This window comes from Neophocaena asiaeorientalis, unplaced genomic scaffold (assembly GCF_003031525.2).
Source record: "Neophocaena asiaeorientalis asiaeorientalis breed wild unplaced genomic scaffold, Neophocaena_asiaeorientalis_V1.1 scaffold133, whole genome shotgun sequence".
NCBI lineage: Eukaryota > Metazoa > Chordata > Mammalia > Artiodactyla > Phocoenidae > Neophocaena > Neophocaena asiaeorientalis.
Genome location: NW_020174429.1, coordinates 4,856,538 through 4,883,763, shown reverse-complemented (window position 1 = coordinate 4,883,763; position 27,226 = coordinate 4,856,538). Strand labels below are relative to the sequence as shown.

Genomic DNA, 27,226 nt, shown 5'->3' with positions numbered 1-27,226 from the left:
AAATTCCAACCCTCTGGCAAAATAAGATGATTGCTTACATTTCTGAATATAAGTAGACAACAAACATAAAATGGGGGATAGTTTTCTAAGTCAGTTACAAATAATCAAGATTTATACGAAAACACAACTGTGAATCCAAGTCATATCATTAACAAGAATCTCTTAACCTAAGTAATATTTTTATATCTCTAATGATCATTTACTTTTATGAAAGGTTAAAGACCAATGAGGGTAACCAGTCAGTCTGCAGTTCATATGTCCTCCCAGAAGGAGAAAGAGTCCCGAAGTTTGCTGGTCCAGAGAAAGCTCTTCAAGGTTCCACGACAAACTTTACTTCAGATTTTTGCTAAGTGACAATTAAGAGATGTTGTGTTCTGATATCATCAAAGAACAAAATCAAAACCGTGAGTATTATCCAAGTACTTTCCAGTGTAGTCATTATTTTACTCCAGGAAGGAATATCAACCCCAAAGTATTGGTACTAAGAGCTTTAAACAGGCACATAAAACCCGACATGTTTGCACAGAGCTCACCTGGATGTGGGAAAGCAAGACCCTGGATGAGAAACAGGTCAGATAGTCATGGAGCATGCAGACATGCATCCCACACAGGAAAAGAGGCCTTCTTCATGGGGTTTCTCTCTTCCCATTTGCTGCAGGTATTCAAGGAATCTTCAAGAGTACTGCCATTCTCTATCTCTTATAAAACTTCTTTCATTAAGCCCTTTGTAAGTCTAAGCACTTCTTGATTATATTCACAGCAACCTTATAAGGCAGGCCCATTTTTTTTGTTTGTTTGTGGTACGCGGGCCTCTCACTGTTGTGGCCTCTCCCATTGTGGAGCACAGGCTCCGGACGCGCAGGCTCAGCGGCCATGGCTCACGAGCCCAGCCGCTCTGCGGCATGTGGGATCTTCCCGGACCGGGACATGAACCCGTGTCCCCTGCATCGGCAGGCGGACTCTCAACCACTGCGCCACCAGGGAAGCCCAAGCAGGCCATTTTAAGAACAGGAAAGTAGGCCCAGAACATTTCCACAGAGAGCCCAAGTTTACAGAACTAGTGAATGGATAGAGATAGGATCCAAATCTGTCTGGCTCTGAAGCTCATGCATCTGACTACCATGCTACGCCATATAACTAACCAGGTTCTAAAGAGTTTGCCCACCTAGAGAAGTTGAGAAGATATAACATGATCTGTCTTCATGAAGTCATTGACCAGTGGAGGAGTTGTGTGTATGTCTGTGTGTGTGTGTATTTTATAAGGACATAGTGTGACATGTTCCATGCTATAATTGGGGGAAGCCCAGTGTACTGTGAGTACAAGGAGGATGGACACTTTCCTAGCCTGAGGGACCAGGTCAAGATTCCTAAAGATGGACTGCATGAATCCAGTCTCATTAAAAAAAAAAAAAGTGCAAGAGTGAGCATAATGGATGAAAAGAAGACATAGAGAATAAAGTATGCAAAGCCATGAGCACCAGAATATGCATGTTTAGGAAACTGCTATAAAAACTGAAGGGAAGGGCTTCCCTGGTGGCGCAGTGGTTGAGAGTCCGCCTGCCGATGCAGGGGACACGGGTTCGTGCCCCGGTCTGGGAAGATCCCACATGCCGCGGAGCGGCTGGGCCCGTGAGCCATGGCCGCTGAGCCTGCGCGTCCGGAGCCTCCGCTCGGCAACTGGAGAGGCCACAACAGTGAGAGGCCCTCGTACCGCAAAAAAAATAAATAAATAAACAATGCAGACAGACAGTAGGTTAGTGGTTGCCAGGGTCTGAGGGGAGAGGGGAATGGAAATGATAAAAATATTCTAGGGTTAGAAAGTAGTGATGAATGTACTAATAATGAGTGAATTACATACTTTCAAAGGGTTAATTTTATGGTATGTTAACTATTTCTTAATAAAAACAAAAAAATCCCACATCTATACAATATGTATGCATTTGGGATGAAGAGGATTAAAGGGGACATTTACTTTATCTGCAACTACATGTTCCAAACCAAGGCACCTCCTGAACTGACACTCAACTGGAAATAACCTTAAAGAAATAGCTACACATTGGCTCATAAAGTACCCAATGCACTGTGGGACCCAAAGGATGCCCCTGGAAACAATGATTAGATCAAAGAAACACTAATTATTTTTTACGTCATGTTCCAGCCTTTGGAGAAATTTTCTCTTTGCAAGAGGAACCACAAAAACTCAATCCAATAAAGTCAACCATCACTGAAACTTAATGTTGAAGCTATATAGGCTTTATTCATCTTTAAAACATTTTCTTAAATAGATTCCTAGTTGGTGAAATGTTCCAGGTAAAAAATCTCAGCCAGTGAAACCTCATGAACAGTCCTTTTATGGGCAGTAAAGCTTTGGGTTACAATAAAAAGGATAAATATATTTTTTATAAAATAAAATTTGTAGCAATGTGTATAACAGAACAGTAAATTAGAGGGATTATAAATCAAACAGATTTTATGACTGTGCTGTTCATCAAGGATTTAAAACTATTTTTAAAGAAGCCAACAGCAAAAAACAAGAAACAGGCCCAAAATGGAGTCTCTTGTGCTAAGCCACACACATTTAACAAGTCAGTCTGAATTACTTGCTCAGTACTAGTAAGATAATCTGCCTAAAAGACCCCAACTTCCTCCAGAGGAAGACAACCTTGCCTGAAACAATCCACTCTTTGCTAGAAATTTCCTTTTTCCTCTGCTTCTGCCTGTAAAGCCTTTTATTTTGTTCAGCTCCTTGGAGCTCCTATCTGCTAGATGGAATGTTGCTTGATTCATGAATCATTTAGTAAAACCAATTAGATCTTTAAATTTACTCAGCTGAATTTTGTTTTCTAACAGGACACAGAGGCTTAGCTAAGAAGATTCATCTAAATGGAAGGGTGTATGTGCATGCTCTGTATTTATGTCTAAATATCTCTGGGTAACCTAGGTTAGAATGTAGACAGTATAAATTCAATTGTTTAAAGATCCTGACGGGAGATGATAGAACACAGACTCTCTTACACACACACATCCCCTACCTGTACCAATATCTACTGATTTATTTACATACAATCACACTGACCTGAGCTCACTAGATTCCGAGTTAGGCATATAACCGTCGGACTTCATCATCCTCTAGAAGTCAGAGCAGCTCTTTTGGGTTCCTGCACCTAATTCCAATGTGTGTGTGTGAAGGTGATTTCCCACACCACCAGCATTTCTCTGGACATCAGTGGGTGTCCTTACAATTCAACTCGATCCTGACACCTATCTATCTGCCTGGAGACAGCATCAGATTCCACAGGTTAAGGGTTCAGTCCTACAAGACTGTCGCCCTGTCCGTCCACTTCAGATGTCAGTCACGAGCCCAGGTTGTTACCTGTGCTTCTGACTAACTGGCTATAAACCAGAGGTTCCTGATGACCTCCTCCCTGGGCTCAATTAATTTGCTAGAGTGGTTCACAGAACTCAGAGAAACATTTTACTTACTAGATCACCAGCTTATTATAAAAGGACATAACTCAGAAACAGCCAGATGGAAGAGATACACATGGCAAGGTATGAGGAAAGGGTGTGGAACCCATGAGACCAAAGGCACCATTAGCCCAGCAACTCCACCTGTTCACCAGCCTGGATTCTCTTGGAACCTTCTCCTTTTGGATTTTTATGGAGGCTTCATTACATAGGCAGGATTGATTAAATCATGGACATCAGTGATCGATTCGACCTCCAGACCCTCTCCCCTACCAGAGCCCATGAGGCTAAGACTGAAAGTTCCAGCCTTCTCATCACTGGCAGGGTTGGTTCCCCTGGCAACGAGCCCCTATCCTTAGATGGGGTTCAGAAGTCACCTCATTCACATAACAAAAGACACCTTTATCCCTCTAGTCACTTAGGAAATTCAGAAGGCTTTAGAAGCTCTGTGCCATTAATGGGATAAAGACCAAATATAAATTTCTCCTTGTGAATCACAATATCACAGCCCCACAGCCCTATATGGCCCAGTCAGAGCAGGTGCCTCTGTACCTGAGTGGCATTTAGAGACAAGTCCCAGTTAAGGACCTGTCTGAATTATGTGTTGCTTCTCACAAAAAAAAGGCTGCTTCTCAGATGCTTTGGGAAGTTTTCCCAATCTGCCTTTCAGTTTAAAACACTCTTACCTCTGGAACTAAGGCAATAGGTTTTGTCTTTTAATAGAAAGTCTCCAAAGAACTTTCAGCTGTAGCTCTGAGAGTGGCAGCTTTGAAGATACTATATCATATTGTACTATTTTAGTATGTGTGTGCATATGTATATGTGTGTGTGTGTATATATATATATATATATATATACACATATATATATATATATATTCCCAGTATATTGTGAAATGAGTAGATATATTTGGGTTTGGGGATTTACTGTGATTATTTATTTGCTATCAAAAATATTTATCATTGTTTTATTGTTGTTGTTACATGCTAAACTCAATTCAAGGTCCAAAACAAGTTATTTGCTACACTAAGATTATGTGGCTCCTTCTTATATTCCAATGGCTGCCTAGTCACTAGAAATCAACTTACTGACTTATTCTAATTCTCATCTCTACCGAATAATAGATATATTTAACAATTATAGGAGAAATGACCTGTGGACTAGACTTCTTATTATAGAATATATAGATATAGCTTATAAATATAAAAGTAGACTATTAAAAAGCAATACCTGGGGCTATCCCGGGTGGCGCAGTGGTTGAGAGTCCGCCTGCCGAGGTAGGGGACACGGGTTCGTGCCCCGGTCCGGGAAGATCCTACATGCCGCGGAGCGGCTGGGCCCGTGAGCCATGGCCGCTGAGCCTGTGCGTCCGGAGCCTGTGCTCCGCAACGGGAGAGGCCCACGTACCGCAAAAAAAAAAAAAAGCAATACCTTCTTAAAGGGAGATGTTTTCACTGATGGTATTCAGTACTCTCATCGCTAAATATGGATCCTGACAAGAAAAGTTTAAGATAATTTAGGGACTATATACACTGAGATTTTCCATGATTTCTTCTAACTTCGTTTCTAGAACATTCCTAAGCTTGAATATTTCCTTACTTTGTAGAAAGACTTGTATCTAGTATAAATATCTTAAGTTGTAGATCTTTACTAAATTTAAATAATAAATTTTAGCATGGACATAAAAAATAGAAAAAAATCAGTACCAGTGATAGGTTCATAAAAGTAAAATGCTCTATTAAATTTATTATCAATCATAATTTTATCAGAGATTTACAGTTATACCACCTGATCTATCTACTTTACTTCCTCTGATTTAAGTCTTTGTTAGCCTGACATTGATAAAAAAAAAAAAACCCAGAAACAAAAAAAAATCTCTTGTATTCCAAGGGGGTCTTCTAGAATTCAAAAGAGTTTTTGGTTAAAACACTACCACTGTACTGTTTTACTATTAGTATTACTAAATAGTATTACTATTTTAGATATTACCCCTTCATTTTTATTACAGCACCAGCAAAAATCACACTGTAGCTAGCTTAACAGTTGAATAAAAGAACAGTGCTCTTAAGATACTGAATTTTAGAATGAATAATTACTATTTCCACTGTCATATGAATTAGAATTCATAACAAAGAAAAGGCAGTGAAAGGTTGGAAGATTTTTTAAAGTTATTTTGTTGATGTTTCTACTATAAAAAGCCCTGTCAAGTTTTCTTTTGTAATTTTTATAATGTAGAAGATGTCTTTCTACTCTGCATATTTTATTCAGGAATATATTTCTATTTTAATTTTACTGCAGAGTTAATTGACTTAGGAAGGAGGCAACTAAAAACCTACTCTTTAAAATGCCATTATTTAAGTTGAAGGTGTGGGAGTGTGTGGGTAAGTAGGCACTGGGCAATATTGGTGATTATCCCAGTTTTATTTGGCAATAAAACTAAAAGAAAATTATAAGATTAGCACACATACAACAATTACTTATAACACTACAATCCTTCCTTAAATTTTCTTTCTTTCTCCTGCTTTAACCACAAAACAAAAGAACACTTAGCTAAATGAAGATAATTAAGACCATTAAGAATTATGGAGTCAGAACAATGGATTTTACTGCTCACCAGTCTGAAAATAAACAATATCCCTCTCAGTATAAAATGTAAAACTTTGCTCTGTAACTGAACCTTCCCCAAAATAGAATTCTGAGAGCATTCAAGAGCACTGGGATACATTTTCCAAACTGCTTCACTGGATGAACTTGACCTTCTAGGCAAGATTCTTATATTTGTTCTTGTAGAGGAAAGGAATATGAGCACTTTTTCTTGCTATTTCCTTTCTGTAACATTTGAGTGGCCCAAGGCAATGTAGTTTATTCTCCCTTCTCTTAAGACAAGCTCCTTTTTCTGTTTCCTTTTAAGTAAAAACGTAAAGGTCAAGTTATCATTTCACAAAATGCTCCATTCTGCTGAAGCAATTCTAGCTTCTCTCACCATAATATGCTTTCACTAATTATTTCATAACTCATTTAAATTGGAGGCATTCTGGAAGGGAATTCGTTGAAACTACTCCTCAAGTAACTAATTTTTTTTTTTTTTTAAACTCAGGGGAATTTTAATTATAATGCCTGTGTTATTTAAAAGCAGAGTGCTACAATTTGCATCTTGAAACATCTATTGTAATAAGGAAGGAAGAAAAATATGCCCCTGAGTGAAATAACAACACAAGTAAATGCAAGTTAGTTGGCCTTTTATTTTCTTGATTTTCAAGAAAAAAAATGCAAATTCGACCTGAATTATAAAACCACTTACAAAGATAAAAGGTAACCAAAATCTTGCCCCTAGAAAGACTATTTATAAGCTGGTTTTAAAAATCACATGTTCTCCACATTTCAGGAGAGACTGATCTTGTGTCATTATTTAATGCATAGCTGTGCTAGCAAAATCTTATCTTAGAAGAAAACATCCAAATCATAGTGTTTCCCCATGTTGGGAAGGAAAAATCTTTCCTTTACCCTTCTAGGTTCTTCTGACTGGTCTAAGAATTAAATTGACATAAGACAGATTAACAGAATACCACATTTAATTTCATACGTACAGAAATCCCACATATACGTGAGTGTAAGAGAACCACATATGTGAGAGGTTCAAAGACAGAAAACCAAAACGAGGTATATATGCTGTTCTGAGCTAAGGAGTGGGATACAGGCCGGGGCTTCCCAGGACAGGAGGGTCATTCACAGGACAATATAAAGAAGAGCAGACATTTAGTAATTAGATATTTGTCCTGCCATATAGATGGGGCCACTTAGATAAAGTGTATCTCTGGCAATAACTCTTTTTCTGGGAAAAATCCCCAATTTAAATTCTTCTAGGTTGTTAAGGGACAGACAGTAGTTTCTCTTGAGCCCATAGGATCTCCATTGCCTTTAATGCAAAATAATCCACATACCAAAGTAGCACATCTTGGGGAGGCCTCTTCTGAACCCCTATACCCATAAGAAGTTGATATTTTCAAGGCAATAAATGGATAAAAGAAATCTACTATTATTTTCCCCTTAGTTTCTATTTTGGAGAGTCTGAATGATTAAAAATAAATGACTAAGTGGGAAACTATTCGCGGTATCCTTAAACCTAGTCCTTAGACTGAGAAGCAAAATGATAAGGGAGTAAGTGTGTGCCAGAGTTAGACAATCTAAGTTCTAGTCTCTGCCTGTAGAAAGCCACCTACCTCTTTTCAGTTTGTTCTCTGTCATTTTGGGTATCTATATCACTGGGCTTTTTTGAGCATTATGAGATAATGTGTATGAACATACTGTGCAAAGAGCAAAGGACTATAAAAAAAGCAAGTCAATGGTTTTAATATTCAAGACATAAATGCTTAAAATTAACAACAACAAAGAGAATCTACCTGGACACAAATGCTCTGTAATGTATCCTGCAGTCAGTGTTGCTTCACATGAGGGAGAAGAGGCTGGCCGCCTTCCAGCCCCAAGAGTGTGAATACAAGCAGAGGAAGCACTTAGGTTGCAATTGGGCTTCTAAGAGCCCTGCAGGAGAAGTAGACGGGCAAGTAGTCACGTGGGTCGGTGGGTGTGTTGGATGGTGGATGTGTGGTGGTGGTGTAATCAGGGAAAATGAATAAGATGACTCTTTCATGATTATTCGGAGGAGCTCTGTAGTGATCTGGTTTTCTTACACATCAGCATTATTTAAACTCCCAATCTAGACCAAATAACTCCTGTAGACCCAGCCTAGGTGACTCTTTTTCAGTTGGAAGGGCATCAAGGAGGCTTGGTTGAGAAGATTGTCCAGCATCTTTTATCCAAAATGACAGCAGTTATTGCTTGGTCTAGACCCAGTACAAATTATATTGGCTCTACTGACAAAATAGATCAACTTTTGAAAAATGAATTTCGTAGTTAAACTGATTTTGGCATTGTTGGCCAACAAACTGCAGAGAGATTCAACCATTTAAAAACTCAATTCAGTCTTGCCAGTTTGTAATTATGGATTGCAAAGGCAGATATCTGATCTAGGACGATAATATTTATGGCTCAGGATTTGCAACCTATATTTACCTCCTTCCCCCCCCCCGTTTTTTGTACCACCACATGGGAATATTGAAAGCTGTCATTTCCTAGTAGTAATAATTGTAATAACACAATAACCGTTATTAAGTCTATTTATACTACTGCTGCTATTGAATAAGAATCTACTCTGCACTATGGCTTTACATCCTAGATGTTATTTGAAAGCCAGCACAGCCTTAGGAGGTAGATTATTATTATGTCTGTTTTATGGAAGAGAATACAGGCTCAGATAGCTGGTGACATCTGGCAGAGGGAAGACGTGCTTGGCCAGATGCAAACTCATCTTGATGTTATAGGAAGAAATAAGGAACTGACACATGCCTTTTATTTTTTTCACGTAGCATGAATATTCCAGCACAGTCCATCTTCTAATAGTTAATGAATTTGTAGACTATTGAGATATAAATCAAATTATTCCAACTCTGCCCATCAAGAGTAGGGACACAGGGCTTCCCTGGTGGCACAGTGGTTGAGAGTCCGCTTGCCGATGCAGGGGACACGGGTTCGTGTCCCAGTGCAGGAAGATTCCACGTGCCACGGAGTGGCTGGGCCCGTGAGCCATGGCCACTGAGCCTGCACGTCCGGAGCCTGTGCTCCGCAACGGGAGAGGCCACGACAGTGAGAGGCCCGCATACCGCAAAAAAAAAAAAAAAAAAAAAAAAAGAGTAGGGACACACATAGGTAAATTTAACTAATCACATCAAGGTCAATAATGAAGAAGTGGATGAGGAAGAGAAGGAAGAAGATAACATTGGCCAGAAACTCTCCATAGACGGCAGAAAGTTAACCTTCATTGGTAAAACAAGTATCTACTGAGAAACTACTAAACATGTCCGATGATTTTCTAGGTACTGAGTGGAGAGGGTGGTAGGAGAAGTTATATAAACAAAGTCTGGCTCTGCTCCTCTCTTCAAGCTGTTCTCCGTCTAGAAATGCTAAATAGAGGTACACAATGCAGATAAATACTGCACCATTTTAGATTAGAGCTAATTGGATACAAATACAATTCCCAAGTTTCAGCCAGTACTGGCCAAGTTGCTTTCAAGCAGAGGTTTAACAACCCAGGTGCTCCTTATTGATAGAACTCACAATTCCCAGAAACACTGACAGTCGGTAGGCCGAAACACTGAGATTTTTAAGAAGATGTTGAATGGGCTGGTAGCCCCTCATTTCCCTTTCCTACTCTCTCTCCCTCTCCAGCTAAGCATGTACTCAGGGCTTAAAGAGCACTTGAGAAGTTCTTAGAAAATAGAATGAATGGTGTATGGCAAGATCATTGCATGAAATAAGCTGACTGATTAAGGACCGATTTCATTTGCCACATTTCTTTTTATCAAGACACTTTGAGAAAGCAAAAATGGAAGAGAAGCATTCTATTAAATGGGCTCTACACAGCACCTGAGGGTAGAGAACAGATTTTTTTTTTTTTTTTCTCATCCAAAGAAAAGCTGCCTGTTACCTTTTAGGAGTGACTGGTTTACTGACTGCTAATGTTTTAAAAATGAGATTAAATCAGGCCCGTGGTCTTTACTACAGGGAAGATATATGCCCCTTGTGCATTCCAGTGGTTTGGCAATCTTAACCTCAGCAGACATAACACTGACATATGCTGTGTTGCCAAACAGCAAGGTAAGTGTTTAAAAGGCTGTGAATAAGCCTCATTGCCTTGAAATGATACAATCTAATATTAAATTGTAACTCAGTGACTGAATCTGCCAGCCTATCCTTGTACAGAATACGAAAGTCAAAAGAAGAAGCCACTTTATTTTGATATCTCACAGGGAAGGGATTATTCTTCATCTCACCATTGAAACAGAGCATGTAAAAGTGAATCTAGATCACAGGAAACAGAAACCACAACTTACCAGGACATTTTCATTAACAGCACACATTTGTGTGTGCCTTTTGGAACAGGCATCAAAGTACCAGCCTGATTCACTCAAATCAGCAGAGCTACGTTGTATTGTGGGCAAGTGACGGATGGGATGTGAGCGTCCAGAAATTCTCAAATGCGGGAAATCAGACTGTACCCTTTCTGCTTCATTTGGAGCATTCCAGGAAAGTAGTTTTTACCTTAACCCTCAACACTTGCTCCACTTTTCTTTTTCAATCAATCATCATTAACATAGACGTCCAGTTCTCTCCACACTTTACGCTCGTCAATCAAATGTCAGACAGCCATCACTCAGAGATCCCAGGTGGCTGATAGCCTTGGTTTTCCTGATCAGGTGCCTCCTCATATGTGTCCTGAGTGAAGGAGATGCTCTGCACCCATGCTTCAGTCTAGCGTTGCTAGAGAAGGTGGAGGGTTCCACTAGGTAGGCTGACCAACTATTCTGGTTTTACGTGGGACTGAGGGGATCTCAGGACCAGTACTTTCAAGTGCTAAAAGCAGGTCAGTCCAGGTTAAACCAAGATGGCTGACCACTGTATCACCAGGACATCTTTGCTCTAGAATAGTCTTGTTTAACTGAAATATGAAAGAGAGTCCTTAGTGGGGAAAAGAAGCCATAAAAGAGTGGCAGGAAGTTGAATTTATGGACTGATTGCTTATCTATGAGATCTAATTTTTTATATCATAATCTGACAAAAATCCCTTTTTTCAGATTTCAACTTTATTGCATCTTTACTAGAAGAGTACAAGGTGGGGGGGGGGGGTGGTCCTGCCTGATTGTCCTAGTAAATGTCATTGCTGAAAATGAGTCCTCATTCTCATCAGTCTTCCTGTATATAGACTACATGGACCCTGGGAAAGGAAACCCATATCAAATGACTGCATTATGGCCTATTCATTCAAGTGAATAGAACTGAAGATTAAGTTTGAAAGGAGCCCTTCAAACCTGTTTACCTATCTGAAAGCCTAAATTTTTTTCAGGTTGGATCCATTTGCCTTGTTTTGTGACCAATATCAAAATTAAACAACAGAAAAAGATGAAAAAACAAAGTCAAAGCCCAACTTTTAGCTGAACCATTACAGAAATGAGGAAAATTTAATTCTTCTTCCTACAGGTCTACCTCTGAAAAGAAATAATCATGAGCTACCCTCTAACCAAAATAAGTGGGGCAAAAAATAGCAATATCCATGGATTCCAGAACATTCGGTACTGTTTCTTTCAGGGTCTGCACCACTTCAAAATATATATAAAAAGAAAAACTTTTCATCTTATTATTCGGTTATTGAGTCAATACATTACCAAGCATAAAGATATTTGGAAGCACTATTCAAAGTTTTATTTTTCACTTAGAGATTTATATGTTGTAGCCATTATAATTAAAATAAAATCCACTGCTCTAAAGGCAAAAAAAAAAAACCCAAACAAATAAACAAGCACACACACACACACACACACACACACACACACACACACACACAAACTGCAAATTTTCATCATTAGTGAGGCTGTAAATTGGAATTAATTAGGAAATTATTTTTCTATTAATGAAAATGCCTTCCTTACACATAAGTAGTGGATCAACTTGAACCAAATTTTGTTCTGGAAAATCTCATAATGTTATGTTAATTGTTGAGATTCTTCTATTGTTTTCCAAGCTAATTTAGGCAAAAAGTCAATCAAGACTGTGAGGAAATAAACATACATGTTTTTACATTTTTTCTTAAAAAATATACGTTGTTTTTACAAATATTAGGTTTTTTTTTTTAATCTCAAAAAGAAAAAAAAAAAAAGGAGTAGAAGAAGAGATGGAGAAGGAAGAGGAGGAGAAGGAAAAATCCACTTACCTGCCACTGCAACTTTTGCTGTCCGACTAATAATTGACCCAGAATCTCCTAAAGATGCCTCACATTGGTAGAGTCCCTCATCTGGCTTATGGTGCCTGGAGTGAAGTATGTTTTGTATCAACAGAGAGCCATTTGGAAGTTGCTGCTTCCTTTCGTCCATCCCCAAGGCAAGGTGGATGCCATCTTTCTTCCACTTGATAACCGGAGCTCCTCTGTCAGACTCTGCAGAGCAGTTCAGGAGGACATTTCCTCCCCGCATCGTGACGGCATCAGAAGGTTCCGACAGGAAGCGCAGTGATGTGAAAGACTTAATCTGGAAACCTGGAACATGAAAGTACAGGGAAATATGTTCACTTATTCAAATAGATCTCAGGAGTCAATCCCTTGCCTTTTCTTCACAAAACTTTTTCAAAACACCTGGGGGCTTTGAATAATGTCCAAGGCTAAATGAAACTTAAAATCAAGGATGTTGTGTTAAAGAAGTGAAAAAGTGTCCAATTGAGGTAACCACAATTAATGAAACTATTGCTTCCAAAAGTAATAATATAAAAAATTAAGAATTTATAGAAATCTAGGCATGGCCACCATCACATATCAATCAACACTTGAAAATTTAGACAGAATAGACTAATATTTTCCAAAGTAGTCATGGTGGGACTTCCCTGGTGGCACAGTGGTTAAGAATCTACCCGCCAATGCAGGGGACACGGATTCAAGCTCTGGTCGGGGAAGATCCCACATGCCGCAGAGCAACTAAACCTGTGTGCCACAACTACTGAACCTGTGCTCTAGAGCCCATGAGACGCAGCTACTGAGCCCACATGCCACAACTGCTGAAGCCCGTGCGCCTAGAGCCTGTGCTCCGCAAGAAGAGAACCACCACAATGAGAAGGCTATGGACCGCAACAAAGAGTAGCTCCCAATTGCCGCAACTAGAGAAAGCCCGCACACATCAACAAAGACCCAACGCAGCCAAAAATAAATAAATATATATTTTAAATGAATAAATAAAGTAGCCATGGTTAGTAGTGGGGTAGCTAAGATTTAAGGTGCTATTTCTATCTCTGCATTCTGAGTTTAGTATCCAATAAATTTAAAAAGAAATCCATTCAGAGACAGTATTTCATTAACAATAATAACAAAAAAACAGCTCCAAACTGGGTGGGACAAGTTATTTAGAACAAAGCTCAGGTGTGTTTTAAATAGGTAAGAGATGCCACTTGCAGAAGCAAGTCAATAAAGCTACCACCTAAAGTCACAAACCCGTGATGTGTCAATTTCCATCCAAATGTTGCTCACGAGCCAGGAAGTCTAGGTGAATATTATAGTTGGATTTTTTCTCATAAACATCTATGAACATAAGAAATCAACAGAAAGAATAGAAGGTTGTTTAAGAATCTGCAGGAGGTAAAACACCTACAATTAGTTTAAGTACATTCTTTTCAGGGCTGGCATCACAGCATCTGGCAGAATATTTGGTTGTTGAATCAAAGACTTTGATGAGGTCTCAGGAGGTCATGGGGCTCACCCTTTGCTCAGACAGGTGTATACCTAAATCACTCAAGTTCAATTACTTTAAATTTCATTTTCAATGATTTCTGGGCCTAGGGATTCTACAATATCCCTTGCTTTCAATATTGAATCATTCTTAGAGTCTTAACTGAATTTTCTTGCTTCCATTTAATCCCATTTTTCTCCTGAATCACCCTGTGTAACAGTGCAGAGGAGAGGAACACATTTAATTTCTTTAAAAATACTCCCTCCCCTAAGTTATGTTTATCTTCAATCTTCCAGGATAACAATCTCAACTTCATTAGCTTCCTTAATTTTTCTGTGATGGGAACAATTTTTCTTATACTTGGTGAAAATGTTCCAGTTTCCTATTATTTAAAAGGCAGGCATCTAAATTGCTTATAATCAGTACTCTTATAATAAAGGATTGACCCATACTAGCACCAATGGACAGACTCATTTTTAGCTTTGTATACTCCTCTTTCAAGATAAGGCTGAACAGCTTCTCACTTTTTCTCCATGGTGTTATCTGCCATGTTCCCACAAACCCAATTTTTCTAAAACTTATTTTGAAAATAAGTCTGTTACTTCATTGTTTTTGTTGAAATTTGCCCATCATTCATTGTCATGCACTCATTTCATCCAACTAGGTCATTTACCCAAAGAAAGCAGCTGAAAGTTTGCTTAAATTATTATAAATTGTAAAATAACAGTGAGCATCGTGTCTACCATAAATTATAATGGTAAAAATCCCAAAAGATACAGCCTCACCCTCTCATTGTCCAACAAGGCCCTCCTCCCGTCAGATTGTTTTGGTGTAGCCAGCCTAATTATTACCGCCCACTCTTCTAGTGGAAAGTACATCACATGAGAAGTCTGGATAGTTAGCCCTTGGTCCTGGCTTTACTATTTAAAGATCTGGGGCTCAAACAAGCCTTTTAAATCTTCAGAAGCTCAGCTCCTTCTGTGAAATGAGGGTGTTGAACTTGATGATCTCTAAATTCAATATCCAGTTTGGGAACTTTCAGAATTAGGATGGGTTGAAGACATCCATCAAATGAACGCTGCTCTAAGCTTACTGAGCTGCTAACAGTGAACAGCTAGCTAGAGATACACCAAGGATGAGAAAGTAGAAAGAAGTTCTAATGTCCTTAACTGTCAAGATATTTCATTAGAGTAATACCTGCAATTTCCATACAAGTAGCATTAATAAGGCAGAAAAAAATTTAGAATTCAAGACCAGGCAACTATATTAAAAAGCACTGATTGCTTTTTTGTTCTTCCTGGGGCCTATATTTTAAACAACCACCTCATGTTGAACACCTTATTTATGTCACAGAACACACAGTATATTTCACACAACTGTTTATGACACCATGTTAATGAGCATATGTGCCCATTATCACAAATAAATAATCCACTTAATCTGAAACAAGGAGGTTATGACAGTTTTCAGCACTGTGGGTACATAATTTGGGAAAGTTAAATAAAGATTAACATTTCTTCAATACAATTACCCTTGCAGTTTGCTGGCAATGTGAGCTTTTGTGCTCCTTTTCACAATTATATTTTGAACATGTGACTCTGGAATAAAGGTGTCTCGCTGCTTGCATTAGTTATTTCATTTTTAGAAAAGATGGGCATGGACCCAAGCAAATATAATCTGTTGAGAAATAAGAGGTGTGTCTCCAATGGTCCTGGTTTCAAAGTTTTAGTTCATGGTAGGGGCAAGCTGCCTCCACCCCGTTGGAGAGTATACACAGGCCTAAGAAATGTCTCACTGATAATTACACTGACTTCAATCTAGGCTATGCTCCTCCCTCTTCTCTTAGAGTACTAGTTCCCCTTGGAGGGATGGGCCTACCAGTGTATCATATCTTATAAAATAATTATATCAAATTGTTTCATCTAAAATTCAATGTGAAATCAACTACACTGATTTAATGTAGGAGCAGAGAAAGAAAGATGATAAAACTGAAAAAAGCAAAGAAGTACAAATAACATTTGGAACTTGTGGCTCAAAAAATTGTGGCTGGAATTTGGGCAGAGTTCGATGAGGATACAGATCACCTAGGAAGTGGGTGAAAGATTTAATCAGAAAGCAATAGAAGAATGCTTTGGAAGAGTCAAAATGAAACTACCTACTTTACAATTTTACAGAGGATTTTACATTAGAATAACAATGGTGAGAATTTCATCCAGAAGAAAGCCAACAGGAGAAGTTTTCACTTTGTTTGGTTTGGTTTTATCTTTAAGATGCCCATGGTCATTCTGTTGAACCCTCAAATAGTAACATTTCCCAGTCTTGCTTCATAGAAGCAATCCTTTTGGCCTGCTATAAAATTACATAAGGTAATTATATTTAGGGAAATGTACTTGAGAATACCAAAATCCCATCCAGTAAGAAATTTGTATGAGTGAGTCTGATACCAGAGTTCATGATAAGAATAAGTGAGCCTCAGCCCTCTCTCTCTCCAAATTTTGTCTTGGGAAGATTCCTAAATCTTCTTTGTCTAGGATTTAGGCAAAGAGCCATATATGCATTTAACTAACTGGTATTGTTTCTTATCTATGTTGGTCCAAGAAAAATAGAGTATCATATTTTCCTTAGACATTATTCTTTTTCTTCTTCTTCTGAAAGATGGTAGTTCATAAGTAGATACGAACACAGCAAAACCTTTAATGTTTTCCTAATGAAAATATAGAGGAAGGCCTACTCTTAAGAGGTGACCCAAAGGAGAAATATTAACATCTATTTGCTTTAGTTTTGTCAAACATAAATAAGCATAGGGGAAACACTCCTAGGGATATTCCAGATTTATATTAATTGAGCACCTAGAGATAGAGAAGATCCTCAATGTGTTTTAGAAACTCACCAAAATGATCAAGCAAATAGTAAAAATGTTTCTATAAGATTAAGTCCCTTTGTGCTTGCCCTCCTTATCATATTCTTGTTAATTTCAAAGACCAGTCACAGAGGCAGACTTAGAATGGATTTTTAAGGTATGACATTTCATCTACAATATTAAACATTGTTAAGTGTGAAAAATAATTCCCTATGAAGTCAAAAACTCCTTTCCAAGTCCAATGTTTTAGAGCTTCTGCTTAAAGCAATAAAAGCTAAAAATGAAATTTATGAAAAGTAGCATGAATGTAAAAAGAAGCTCCTAAAAGGTTTTAAGATTAGAAAATGTCATACAAATCCCCATAGAACTTACTATGCATAATTTTGTCTCTTTCAAATGATGAAAACTTTTACTTTGGGACGCTTGGAGCGTCTGTGGATCCCCAAATTCATGTAATCAACCCAGGAAGTTCTGCCATTATTATCTTTTCTTAGAAATATATTCTACTGCATCTGTTTCTCTTGTGTTAAGATAAAGAGACCTCCATTGAAAGAAATTAAAACTATTCTATGGGTGACGGAATATAATCCATTTTCAATTAATCAAACACCACTTACATGTGCAGCTGCCACTCTGGAATCAGCCCTAGCAAAAGCTTACAATGTCTGTGAGGCTATGTGATGGAGGAGGGGATTTAAAAAACAAAACAGAAACCCATGAATTAACAGGTCCCCTAATTAATGTGAACATTACTTGGTTTAGGATATCAGATTATAAATCTGACACAGTGGTTCTTAAATTAAGGTCCCCAGACCTGGAAAAGCAACACCACCTGGGAACCTGTTACAAATGCACAATCTCAGTCTACACCCCAGACACATGCAACTGGTCAGCAACAATGGGGCAGAGTCCCACAATGTGTGCTTTAATTAGCCTTCCAGGAAATTCTCACATTCACTAAAGCTTGAGAACTGCTTCTCCAAAACTTCCAGTTGGGGAAGTTTGGGGATCCCTACAGCTTGGGGATCCTTGTGTTTTTTGAACTATCTTGTTATAATGTTCCATATTTGGTGCATTTGTGCAATATGGTCAATTCTAAGTAGAAAGATGAAGTTACCAGGATGATCCAGGAATGCGAATAACTGAATACCATTTCAACACTTTTTTTTTTTTTTGCGGTACGCGGGCCTCTCACCGCTGCAGGCTCCAGACGCGCAGGCTCTGCGGCCATGGCTCACGGGCCCAGCCGCTCAGCGGCTTGTGGGATCTTCCCGGACCGGGGCACGAACCCATGTCCCCTGCATTGGCAGGCGGACTCTCAACCACTGCACCACCAGGGAAGCCCAACACATATTTTATTAATATTTGTTGTATAGTTCTCTTTGAGAGGCTGAAAAAAAAGTAGGGAAAAGGCTAAGAAAGAGGGCTATTGGTGACAACACCTCATCTTTCCTTTGTTACCAGCACTCTGGACACCAAATGGCATACTGGATTAAGGAAAAAAAAAAATTCTATAGTCAATTGAACATTTAGAACGTTCTTTGGAACATTCTTGGTTGTTCACACAAGGAGCTGTCAAAAGATTTCTTTTAATCAGCTGCAATAGCTATAATCCTCTTGCAAAAGAAGTTTTGGAAAATATATTATTCTTTATCAGATTACATTTCTTTCATTACCTTTTAGCTCCACAGTATAATTACAGCATTTAAAAATACTGGAACTCTAAACACTTGCCTGGGTGACCTGCCCCTCAGACCAGTTTAGTCTCCAGATGGGCAAAACCATATTAGCACTCATTCTGCTAGAGCCTTGGAGGTATACTTTATATGCTTCATATTAATGCAAAACATTAAATTCAGCCAGCCCAGAGTGAGAAAGTGTATCTAATCAAAGCCAGAACCAATGACCAGAGCGGTTTCTGTGAAGTATCAGTGCTTTTTTTCAACTACAATAAGAGACATGGTAAAAATACTTGTCAGAAGATGTGGTCGTATCTTTAAAGGATTGTGTGCATTCCAGCCCTTCAGAGAGACTATGTTCAAGCCATTCGACTTCAAGTTTTTACTACAACAAACGGAAATCAGAAATGAATGAGGTTTTATGGCATTTATTACTGAATTTCAATAAGGCAAAGACTTAACAGGAAGAAACACGAGTGCATTTTACTATGGGAATTTATTAAGTATCATTAAAATGTAGGGAAACAGGGCTTCCCTGGTGGCGCAGTGGTTTAGAGTCCGCCTGCCAATGCAGGGGACATGGGTTCGTGCCCCGGTCCGGGAAGATCCCACATGCCGCGGAGCGGCTGGGCCCGTAAGCCATGGCCGCTGAGCCTGCGCGTCCGTCTGGAGCCTGTGCTCCGCAACGGGAGAGGCCACAACAGTGAGAGGCCCGCGTACCGAAAAATGTAGGGAAGCAATGGATGAAATGAAAAATTTTAAAGGATAGTTCCAGTTTCTCTCCCATTAGTATCTCTAGATTTAGCCAATAAAAATTCAAGATATCAGTTACACTTGAATTTCAGATAAACAACAAATGACATTTTAGTATATACGTGCTTAAGACAGTAAATGCTGATATTAAATAAATATTGCATAGGACATACTTATGCTAAAACATTTTTTGTTATTTACTCAAATTTCAAACTTAACTGGCCATACTGTATTTTATCTGGCAATTTTATCCCCCACGAAATTATTTCCCTGAGGCCATTGCAAAAGCAAGCAAATAGTATATGAATTCATACTACCCTTCTCAGTTCTGACGTATCTACCAAGAGTGAACTCTTGGAAAATTACCATGACTAAATCAGGAAAAGTGATTTTAGTGTCAGGACACTTCCTGACCTAGTCCGGTACCACCAAATATACAGGTAGAAAGGTTGCTGAATCTGTTTTGTTCCTAACACAGCACTCCTTCTTTTTCTCTTCCCTTTACAAGACAGGGAGCAAAATTCAGAAATATAAATACAGGATGTGAAGTTCAAGAAGCAACGGTCCCACACAGAGGCTCCCCGTCACACATTCTGATCACGTGGCATCTCCCACAAAGCAGTGGAGGCTTTGCAGAGAGATCTGAGGTTTTTATAGGGCAGGAGTGTGTGCCCCAGGCAACTGTCTGAGTGTCCGCTGGCTAAATCCAATGGTAAAGAAAAATGGTAAGGGCCAAGGTAGAGTGGGGGAGTAGCTTTCTCATCTCTTTGCTGCTTCAAGAGCTGAATCTCTAAACCACAGCTTGATTTCGCTGTGTGATACTGGGCAAATTGTAATGGGGTTATTTTTCAGCTCAACAGGTAACACAGTCTGACTTCTAGGTTATCATTGCCTAGGCCTCATGCAAAATTAACACTTAAAAGAGAAATTTCGATGTGCTGCTTAATCTGCCCTGGGTTTGAACCTTTATCCCCTGCCTCATTCTGGTAAAATGTAAGCTGGCTTTCTCCTCCCTTGTGTTCTTCATCAGTAGGGGGATGGACTGCTTTTTATGAATGCACAGCTGTCAACTGGAACACTGAGAAAGGTTTTTCAGAGTATTTAGAAAAAGTACCAGGTAATGGGTATCTAGTGTATAGGAATCTCTCCATCCAGATGGCAGTGAAAAGTGGACAAGCATTGGAATGTCAGGTATTGTTAAGAGACCAATCAACTTTCAGAACCTTATTATTAATCAAGTTGCCCATATTTACTATACACAGATAAGGACATATAAACATAAAACCAAATGTCATAATACTCGCTCATAATCCTGCTTCAGCTGGTGACAGCCACTGTTGAAATTTATATGCATTTCCTTGTAAGAAATGATTCATTTTTTGATTCATAGTAATTTGCTATTGTATCCACATGTTTGTAATAATATGAGAGAGAGACAGACAGAGAGAGAGGTTATATCCTGATCTCTCTTCCTCTTCTTACAAGGACTCTAATCCCATCATGAGGCCCCCAACTAAACCCAAAGGTTCCATCTCTAAATATACACCAGGAGTTAGGGCTTCAACATAAGAATTTGCCAGGGCGGGGGCGGTGGGAGGGGCACAAATATCCAATCCATAACAGGCGAAGAATAGGTACCTAGGGGAAGAAATCTGCGGGGAGACAAGACCAAGAGGTCACAGGGAGACGTGTAAGACCTAGTAGACAAGCAAAAGAACTTTGCTCTAACACTGCCAAAGATGGAAACCAAGTGGAGAGTTTTCAAGACAGTGAAAAGGTCCAACTTATGTTATAAAAACAGTAGTTTTTAATAGGGAAAGACACTCCCACCCCCCAGCCAGGACACTGGAGACACTTTGGGTTGTAACAACTGGGAAGGGTGCTACTTGCATGTAGTGGGAAGCGACCAGGGTTGCTGCTACCCATCCTACAATGCACAGAACAACCCTTCAGAGGAGAGAATTATCCAGTCCAAAATGTCAATTGTGCTGAGGTTGAGAAATCTTCTTTTAAAAGAATCATCCGGGTTGCTGTTTTGAGAATAGGGGTCATTGGAAAAAGAAGGGAAACCAGTTGGGAGGCTAGTGCCATAGTCTAGGTGAGAGATGATGTGACTTGATAAGAAATAGTTAGATTCAGGATCCATTTCTAAAGGTAGAGTCAGTGGGGTTGCTGAGGGATTAGATATGGATTGTTGAAAACTGAAGAGTCCAGGATGAGTCCAAGTAGATCAATAGAGCAATTTACATAATTTATATGCAAAAAAGGCACACTTGCAAAACAACGCTCTCAGCACAAGGGGTCAGGAGACCTGAGTACTTCATCTAACTCTGTCACTCACTAGCCCCTCTGAGTGTGGGCTACACCCCTGGGAGCCGATGTCCTCAACAACGAAACAAGGAGTCGGACTGCATGACTTCTAGGTGTCTTCAGCTCTCTTGTTATAAAAGTCTATGAGTTCACACATATTAACTTTGCTACTTACAAAAATTACCCTCAAATTTAGGAGAAAATTTGTTATATGAAGAGATCTGCTATAATCATGCTGTGATCAGTTTATCACAGACTTATATAAGAGCACAACGAGGTGCAGGTACTGAAGGTGCCAAGAGACCAACAACCCACCTTCGTTATCCGTAAAATAGAAAGTCTAATCTTTTCTCTTGAAAATAAAAGACTGCAGAGGTCACTCTGCCAACAAAGCACAGGCTGTTTTATTATGATTCATGAGAAATGAAGCATTCATCTTGTGGAAACTGCTGAATATGTGAAGGAGTAATTCCATAAAGGTCTGACAGGTCCTGGGAAAGCCTTGAAAATTCAGCAAACCTCATGGTTGATATTGTGGTATAAAGTCTGATGGGGGTACCCATACTGGTAAAACATTTGTGTTATAATGATCCCAATTTTCTCGACACAGAGGCCCAACAGTGTTTTTTATTAAAATGTGGTCATTCTTTTTTTTTTTTTAATTTTATTTAATTTATTTTTTTATACAGCAGGTTCTTCTTAGTTCTCTTTGTCAGGATATTTACTGTATCTTGTCACAGCAGAAAGGTGAGCTTTTCCTGCTTAGTCCATGAAGGACATCAAGAAGGAAAACCCACAATGATAAGAGAAACATCAACATTGGAACTGAGAGCCAGTGAGCTTTAAACCACTCAGGAGGTCAGCCTTTATTAAAGGACCCATGTAAACAACTTGTTTTATTCAATGATGATTTAGATTCTACAGGAGATGACTTAGAGAGCAAGGACGAAGTCTCTTTAAAGGATCAAAACCATAATGGGGGGCTTCCCTGGTGGCGCAGTGGTTGAGAGTCCGCCTGCCTTTGCAGGGGACACGGATTCGTGCCCCGGTCCGGGAAGATCCCATATGCCGTGGAGCAGCTGGGCCCGTGAACCATGGCCGCTGAGCCTGCGCGTCTGGAGCCTGTGCTCCGCAATGGGAGAGGCCACAACAGTGAGAGGCCCGCGTACCGCAAAAAACAAAAACAAACAAACAAAAAAAACCATAATGGGAAGTCTGAAAAAAATATATATTTTTAGAGAGAGAGAAACAACATATGCATGATCCATGTAAACTTCAAGATGAAGGAACTATATCTGTGTCCCTCAACTAAATGATGAAGACACACATGTGTATTTCTTATCTAAAAAAGGTTAATTGCATGCATGAGTTAGCTTAAGCAGTTTCTAGAAATGTTCGCATTACAGTCGTTCCTAGAATCCAGTGGTTATTACCTTGGACCCAGCATACTAGCAGGAGGGGACCAGAGTTGAAGGCACCCTGTGCCCAAACAGTGGCCAAGGAATGAGTGACCCGACCATATATATATTTTTAAAAATGCATTATTCAAATGTATAAAATCGAGTCAATATCTGAATGTCTGGAATGCCACTATTGGATGCAATCTGGAAAGTTCTCTAGACTGAATTATTCATAAATCCTTTGCTGGTCAAGTCCTACTACAGACACCAAACAAAACAGAGGGCAAAGATTTCTCTAGGAGCTGTAATCACTATAGTAAAAGGCACTCTCAGTTCACTTGATTTCCAATATGGCAGGACATCCAATAATATCTTAGAACTAGTTATAAATCTTAAGCCAATTAAATAATAAACATTAATCGTCATCAGGCTCTCACTTTACAAAATGGAAAAGTTAGACCACAGGCCTGTACAGAGATAGAAAGTCTCACTGAACAGCAGTGACAGTCCCAGCTCTTAGAAGTGATAGGTCTTTACTCAACGTCTCCTGTGGCTCTATTCTTTCTATCACATATCATAGTTATGAGAATTTCTCCCTTATTATACCACAGACTCCTGCGGAGCAGAAATGAATCACGTTTGTCTCTCTGTATCACACAGCTGTTAACTATCTCAGATGCATTTAATAAATATCTACTGAGTAAAGTTACACTGACAAAAACATGAATAATTTAGGAGAATTGCCTGTATCAGTGAAAGAAAATCATAACAGAGGTTAAAAAAATGGATCTCATTCTCTTAGATTGGTTGTGAATGATAAACATTACTCAATATTACTGTCAATAAAAACAAAAATTATCCATATTCATACTGATAATATTTCCTTGAGCAGTCTGAAGAAGGGTTGGCCAACTTTCTTTTCTATTAAGGGCCAGATAGTAAATATTTTTCAGCTTTGTGGGCCAAGAGGCAACACTGAGGATATTATATAGTTATTTCTAGGATGATTTAAAAGTTAACCGTTTAAAAAATGTACAAACCATTATTTAAAAAAGAGGGTAAGGGCCAAATCTGGCCATCCCTCCAGGCTGTAGTCTTTGACCCCTGTTCTAAGAAGATGATTCTGCTAATTCACAGTGAAGGGGATTCAAGCTTGGAGCTGCCACCTTGTGCTAAACTCCCCACCCTCAAAGCTGCATTCCTCTTGGTAATGGATTTACCAGTTACAAAAACTTTAATAAGAATATTTGGTCTATAGGCACACAAGTGAAGTTCATTATAGCTGTTCATTCATTCATGCATCTCATTAAATATCTATTAAATGGCTATGCAGCTCCCCCACTACCTTGTTCCTTCTAATAGCCCTCTAGTTCAGGACCACAGACCACATCCTTCATCCATCCTCTCTCTTCCTGTCCTTCTCCTCGCTGCCTCTGGACACTCCCTGGCCTGTCTCATGTCCCTGCTGCCTGCTGTACCTATACCTCAGCAAACAGAGTGGTTGGGGATTCCGTGGAAAATGTATTCTTCTAATTACTGATGATATATGCAACACATGCTATTATCATATCATCATTTACTAAAAAGCCCCAGAGAAAAGCAAAACAGTCTTGTTAGCTTTTTTCATCTTACATGAATAAATATTCAAGGTGAAGGGAAAAGCTATTTCTTTTGTTTTCTTGTTGCAATTAAGCCAGTACAGCCTAGCCTGCTCTGCTATAGCACAGTAGAGTTTTTCACTGGCTTTAAAGAGGCTATAAAATTTCAGTTATACATGATAAATAAATCCTAGAGACCGACTGTACAGCATGGTGCCTATAGTTAACAATGTTGTATATTTAAAAATCTGCTAAGAAGGTGGATCTTATGCTGTGTTTTTAATAACAAAAAAAAAAAAAATAAAGAGGGTGGGAAGAGACTTTTGGAGGCAATGGATATGTTTACGGCATTGATCCTAGTGATGGTTTCACAGGTTTACACTTTCTCCAAACTCATCAAGTTGTATACATTAAATATGTACAGACTTTGTATGTTGATTATACTTCAATAAAGTTATTTTTTAAAAAGACATCTGGGTAACTCTCAGTCCTGAAGAGCTAGGGACTTATAGTATCACCAATGGTGAGCTGTGGGTTGCAATTAAGGTTGCTTCACCACTTTTTACCATTCCTGGACAAACTTCTATCCAGTTGCTTTTTACGTATTTATCTTATTTGACCTTTAACAAATTCCTTTCACATTGTCTCTAATTGAAAAAAAAATCAGTAAGGGTCAAAGCAAAGAAATGATCTTCCGTGTCTCAACTGAGGAAGAGTAAATGCCTTAAATTTATCTAAATAATAAACAGCAGGTTCCCTTGAATGATAGAAACTGTAATGCCACTGAGAGGTCCAAGTGTTACCATAAAACACTCAGAAGTAAATTTATACACAATTCTCAGATGAAATGCAAAATTGAGAGCAGAAAATGTGCTGAGTTCATTGAGTGTGGTCCACAGGCCTCTATCTCAAGTGTGGGCTCCCTTATAATTCATCAGCTGGAGACACTTCTTCCCCTCACAACCCATGATCCCAGACAAATGCATCTGCTTCTTCTCTTGTTCTGCCCCACTTATGGGTTCTCATCTAATGCCTTCAGCTCTTTTAACCTCATACTACCTAACGATCAGAACAGGCAGGGACTTAATATATGTCACCAGAAGATAAAGAGGGGGTTACTTTTGGTTGTATAACATTTTGATTTGTATGATATATACCAGAACTGTAATTTAAAAAACCATAATTAGTATGTGTTAAATCATATTAGCCAAAGCACTTACTACCTTTTAATGTAATCAAATAAATAAAATCTTCTCTCTCCCCTTTTCAATTCTTTTTCTCTCCAGTTAAAAAACAGCTTGAAAAATACGCCTTTGCTACTACATAGCCAGGGGAATGAATAATACAGACATGAAAAGGACTGATAACGATCAAAGTCACTTACATACAGTCAGGTTTATTATCCTGTGTAGGGGGTGGTCTGGAGGTTAGGGTTGGGGGTTATTTACCACCTTAAATCATGGGTCAAGGTCTGGGATGGTCTGGGAAGAGCCCACTGGAATACAGTTGCCCTGCACTTCCATCAACAAACAGGAGACCCGGGTGCCTATGCATGAACAAACAGGATGGTGGGGGAAAAGGCTGGAGGAATAACACCAAAGCAGAAAACCTTTTTCTACCTTATTTTCTCCTTGAGACTGACCCTCAGTCACAAAACCCAGATTTATCCCACATAACTGAATGTACAAGAAACAAGGCATTTGATCAGCAGAATTTATACATTTAAGGCCTCCCAAATTTTGATTAGCCCAGAGAATCTGTATTGATCTACCAAATATATTAATACCTGATCTACTACTTTCAAAATCAAGAACTGTGACTACCATTTTGTTTAAATCTCCTTCCCTATTTATGTTTAGCACTGATGAACACATAATAGATAATAATTTTAAAAAGTGTTAGGTGGCGTTAGTCTCAGGACAAGAGAATATCTTTAACATGTTCAATGAACCAAAGATGAAAAAAGGAAAGACAGTGAATATTTTGAGCTTCCTTTAGTACTTACTTTCCAATAGGTCCAAAGTTTGGTTTACCCACTGCAGGATTCACCTGGAGTCTGCCATTTATGGGCAAGCAGGATCCAAAGAAGCTCATAACCAGACACTGTAGATTAAAGACTTTCATGGATGCCCACTTGCGCATCTCCAAAAGAGAAAGTCAGTAACGCAGTTTGTGAAGGTTTTAAAAGTAGCTTTTAGGTGGGATTGCTGGTGGACATCAGCATGTCAATTTTTCTTCACCACCAATGTTAAAAAAAAAAGTAAAATTTAACAAAAAATGTATAATAGGAGGACAGGCTAACTATGGCACTGTACTTTTTTTTTTTTTTTTTGCGGTACGCGGGCCTCTCACTGTTGTGGTCTCTCCCGTTGCGGAGCACAGGCTCCGGACGCGCAGGCTCAGCGGCCATGGCTCACGGGCCCAGCCGCTCCGCGGCATGTGGGATCTTCCCGGACCGGGACACGAACCCGCGTCCCCTGCATCGGCAGGCGGACTCTCAACCACTGCGCCACCAGGGAAGCCCAGCACTGTACATTTTGCTCTTGGCTAGTTTCAGGCTAAATCACTGGTGTGATTACTAGGATAATCACATATTTTTTATATAAATCTGATACTTTTGAGACTGAAAGAGAACTCAATTGATAATTATGCCAGGACAACATGTATAAACTAGAATTGTTTGAGGCAACCTGGGAGGCATAGTCTCCGACCTATCACTGTTTTAAAGATGACACAGATGTTCAAACTTGCACTATTTTTTGAAATCTGTTTATTTTTATCCGATAGTGAGAAATCTTGTCAGGAGCTAGAAGCATTCAGAATGAACTATATTGAAATA

General features: G+C 39.1%; 1 protein-coding gene across 1 annotated transcript in view; it reads right to left on the bottom strand.

Moving 5' to 3' along the window:
- Nucleotides 1–27,226, bottom strand: part of DCC (DCC netrin 1 receptor) — a 782,001-nt gene that overhangs the window by 728,002 nt on the left and 26,773 nt on the right. Inside the window, exon 4 of the mRNA XM_024756807.1 lies at nt 12,290–12,610. Coding sequence (XP_024612575.1) covers nt 12,290–12,610 — 321 coding nt within the window. The remainder of the gene's footprint in view (nt 1–12,289; nt 12,611–27,226) is intronic.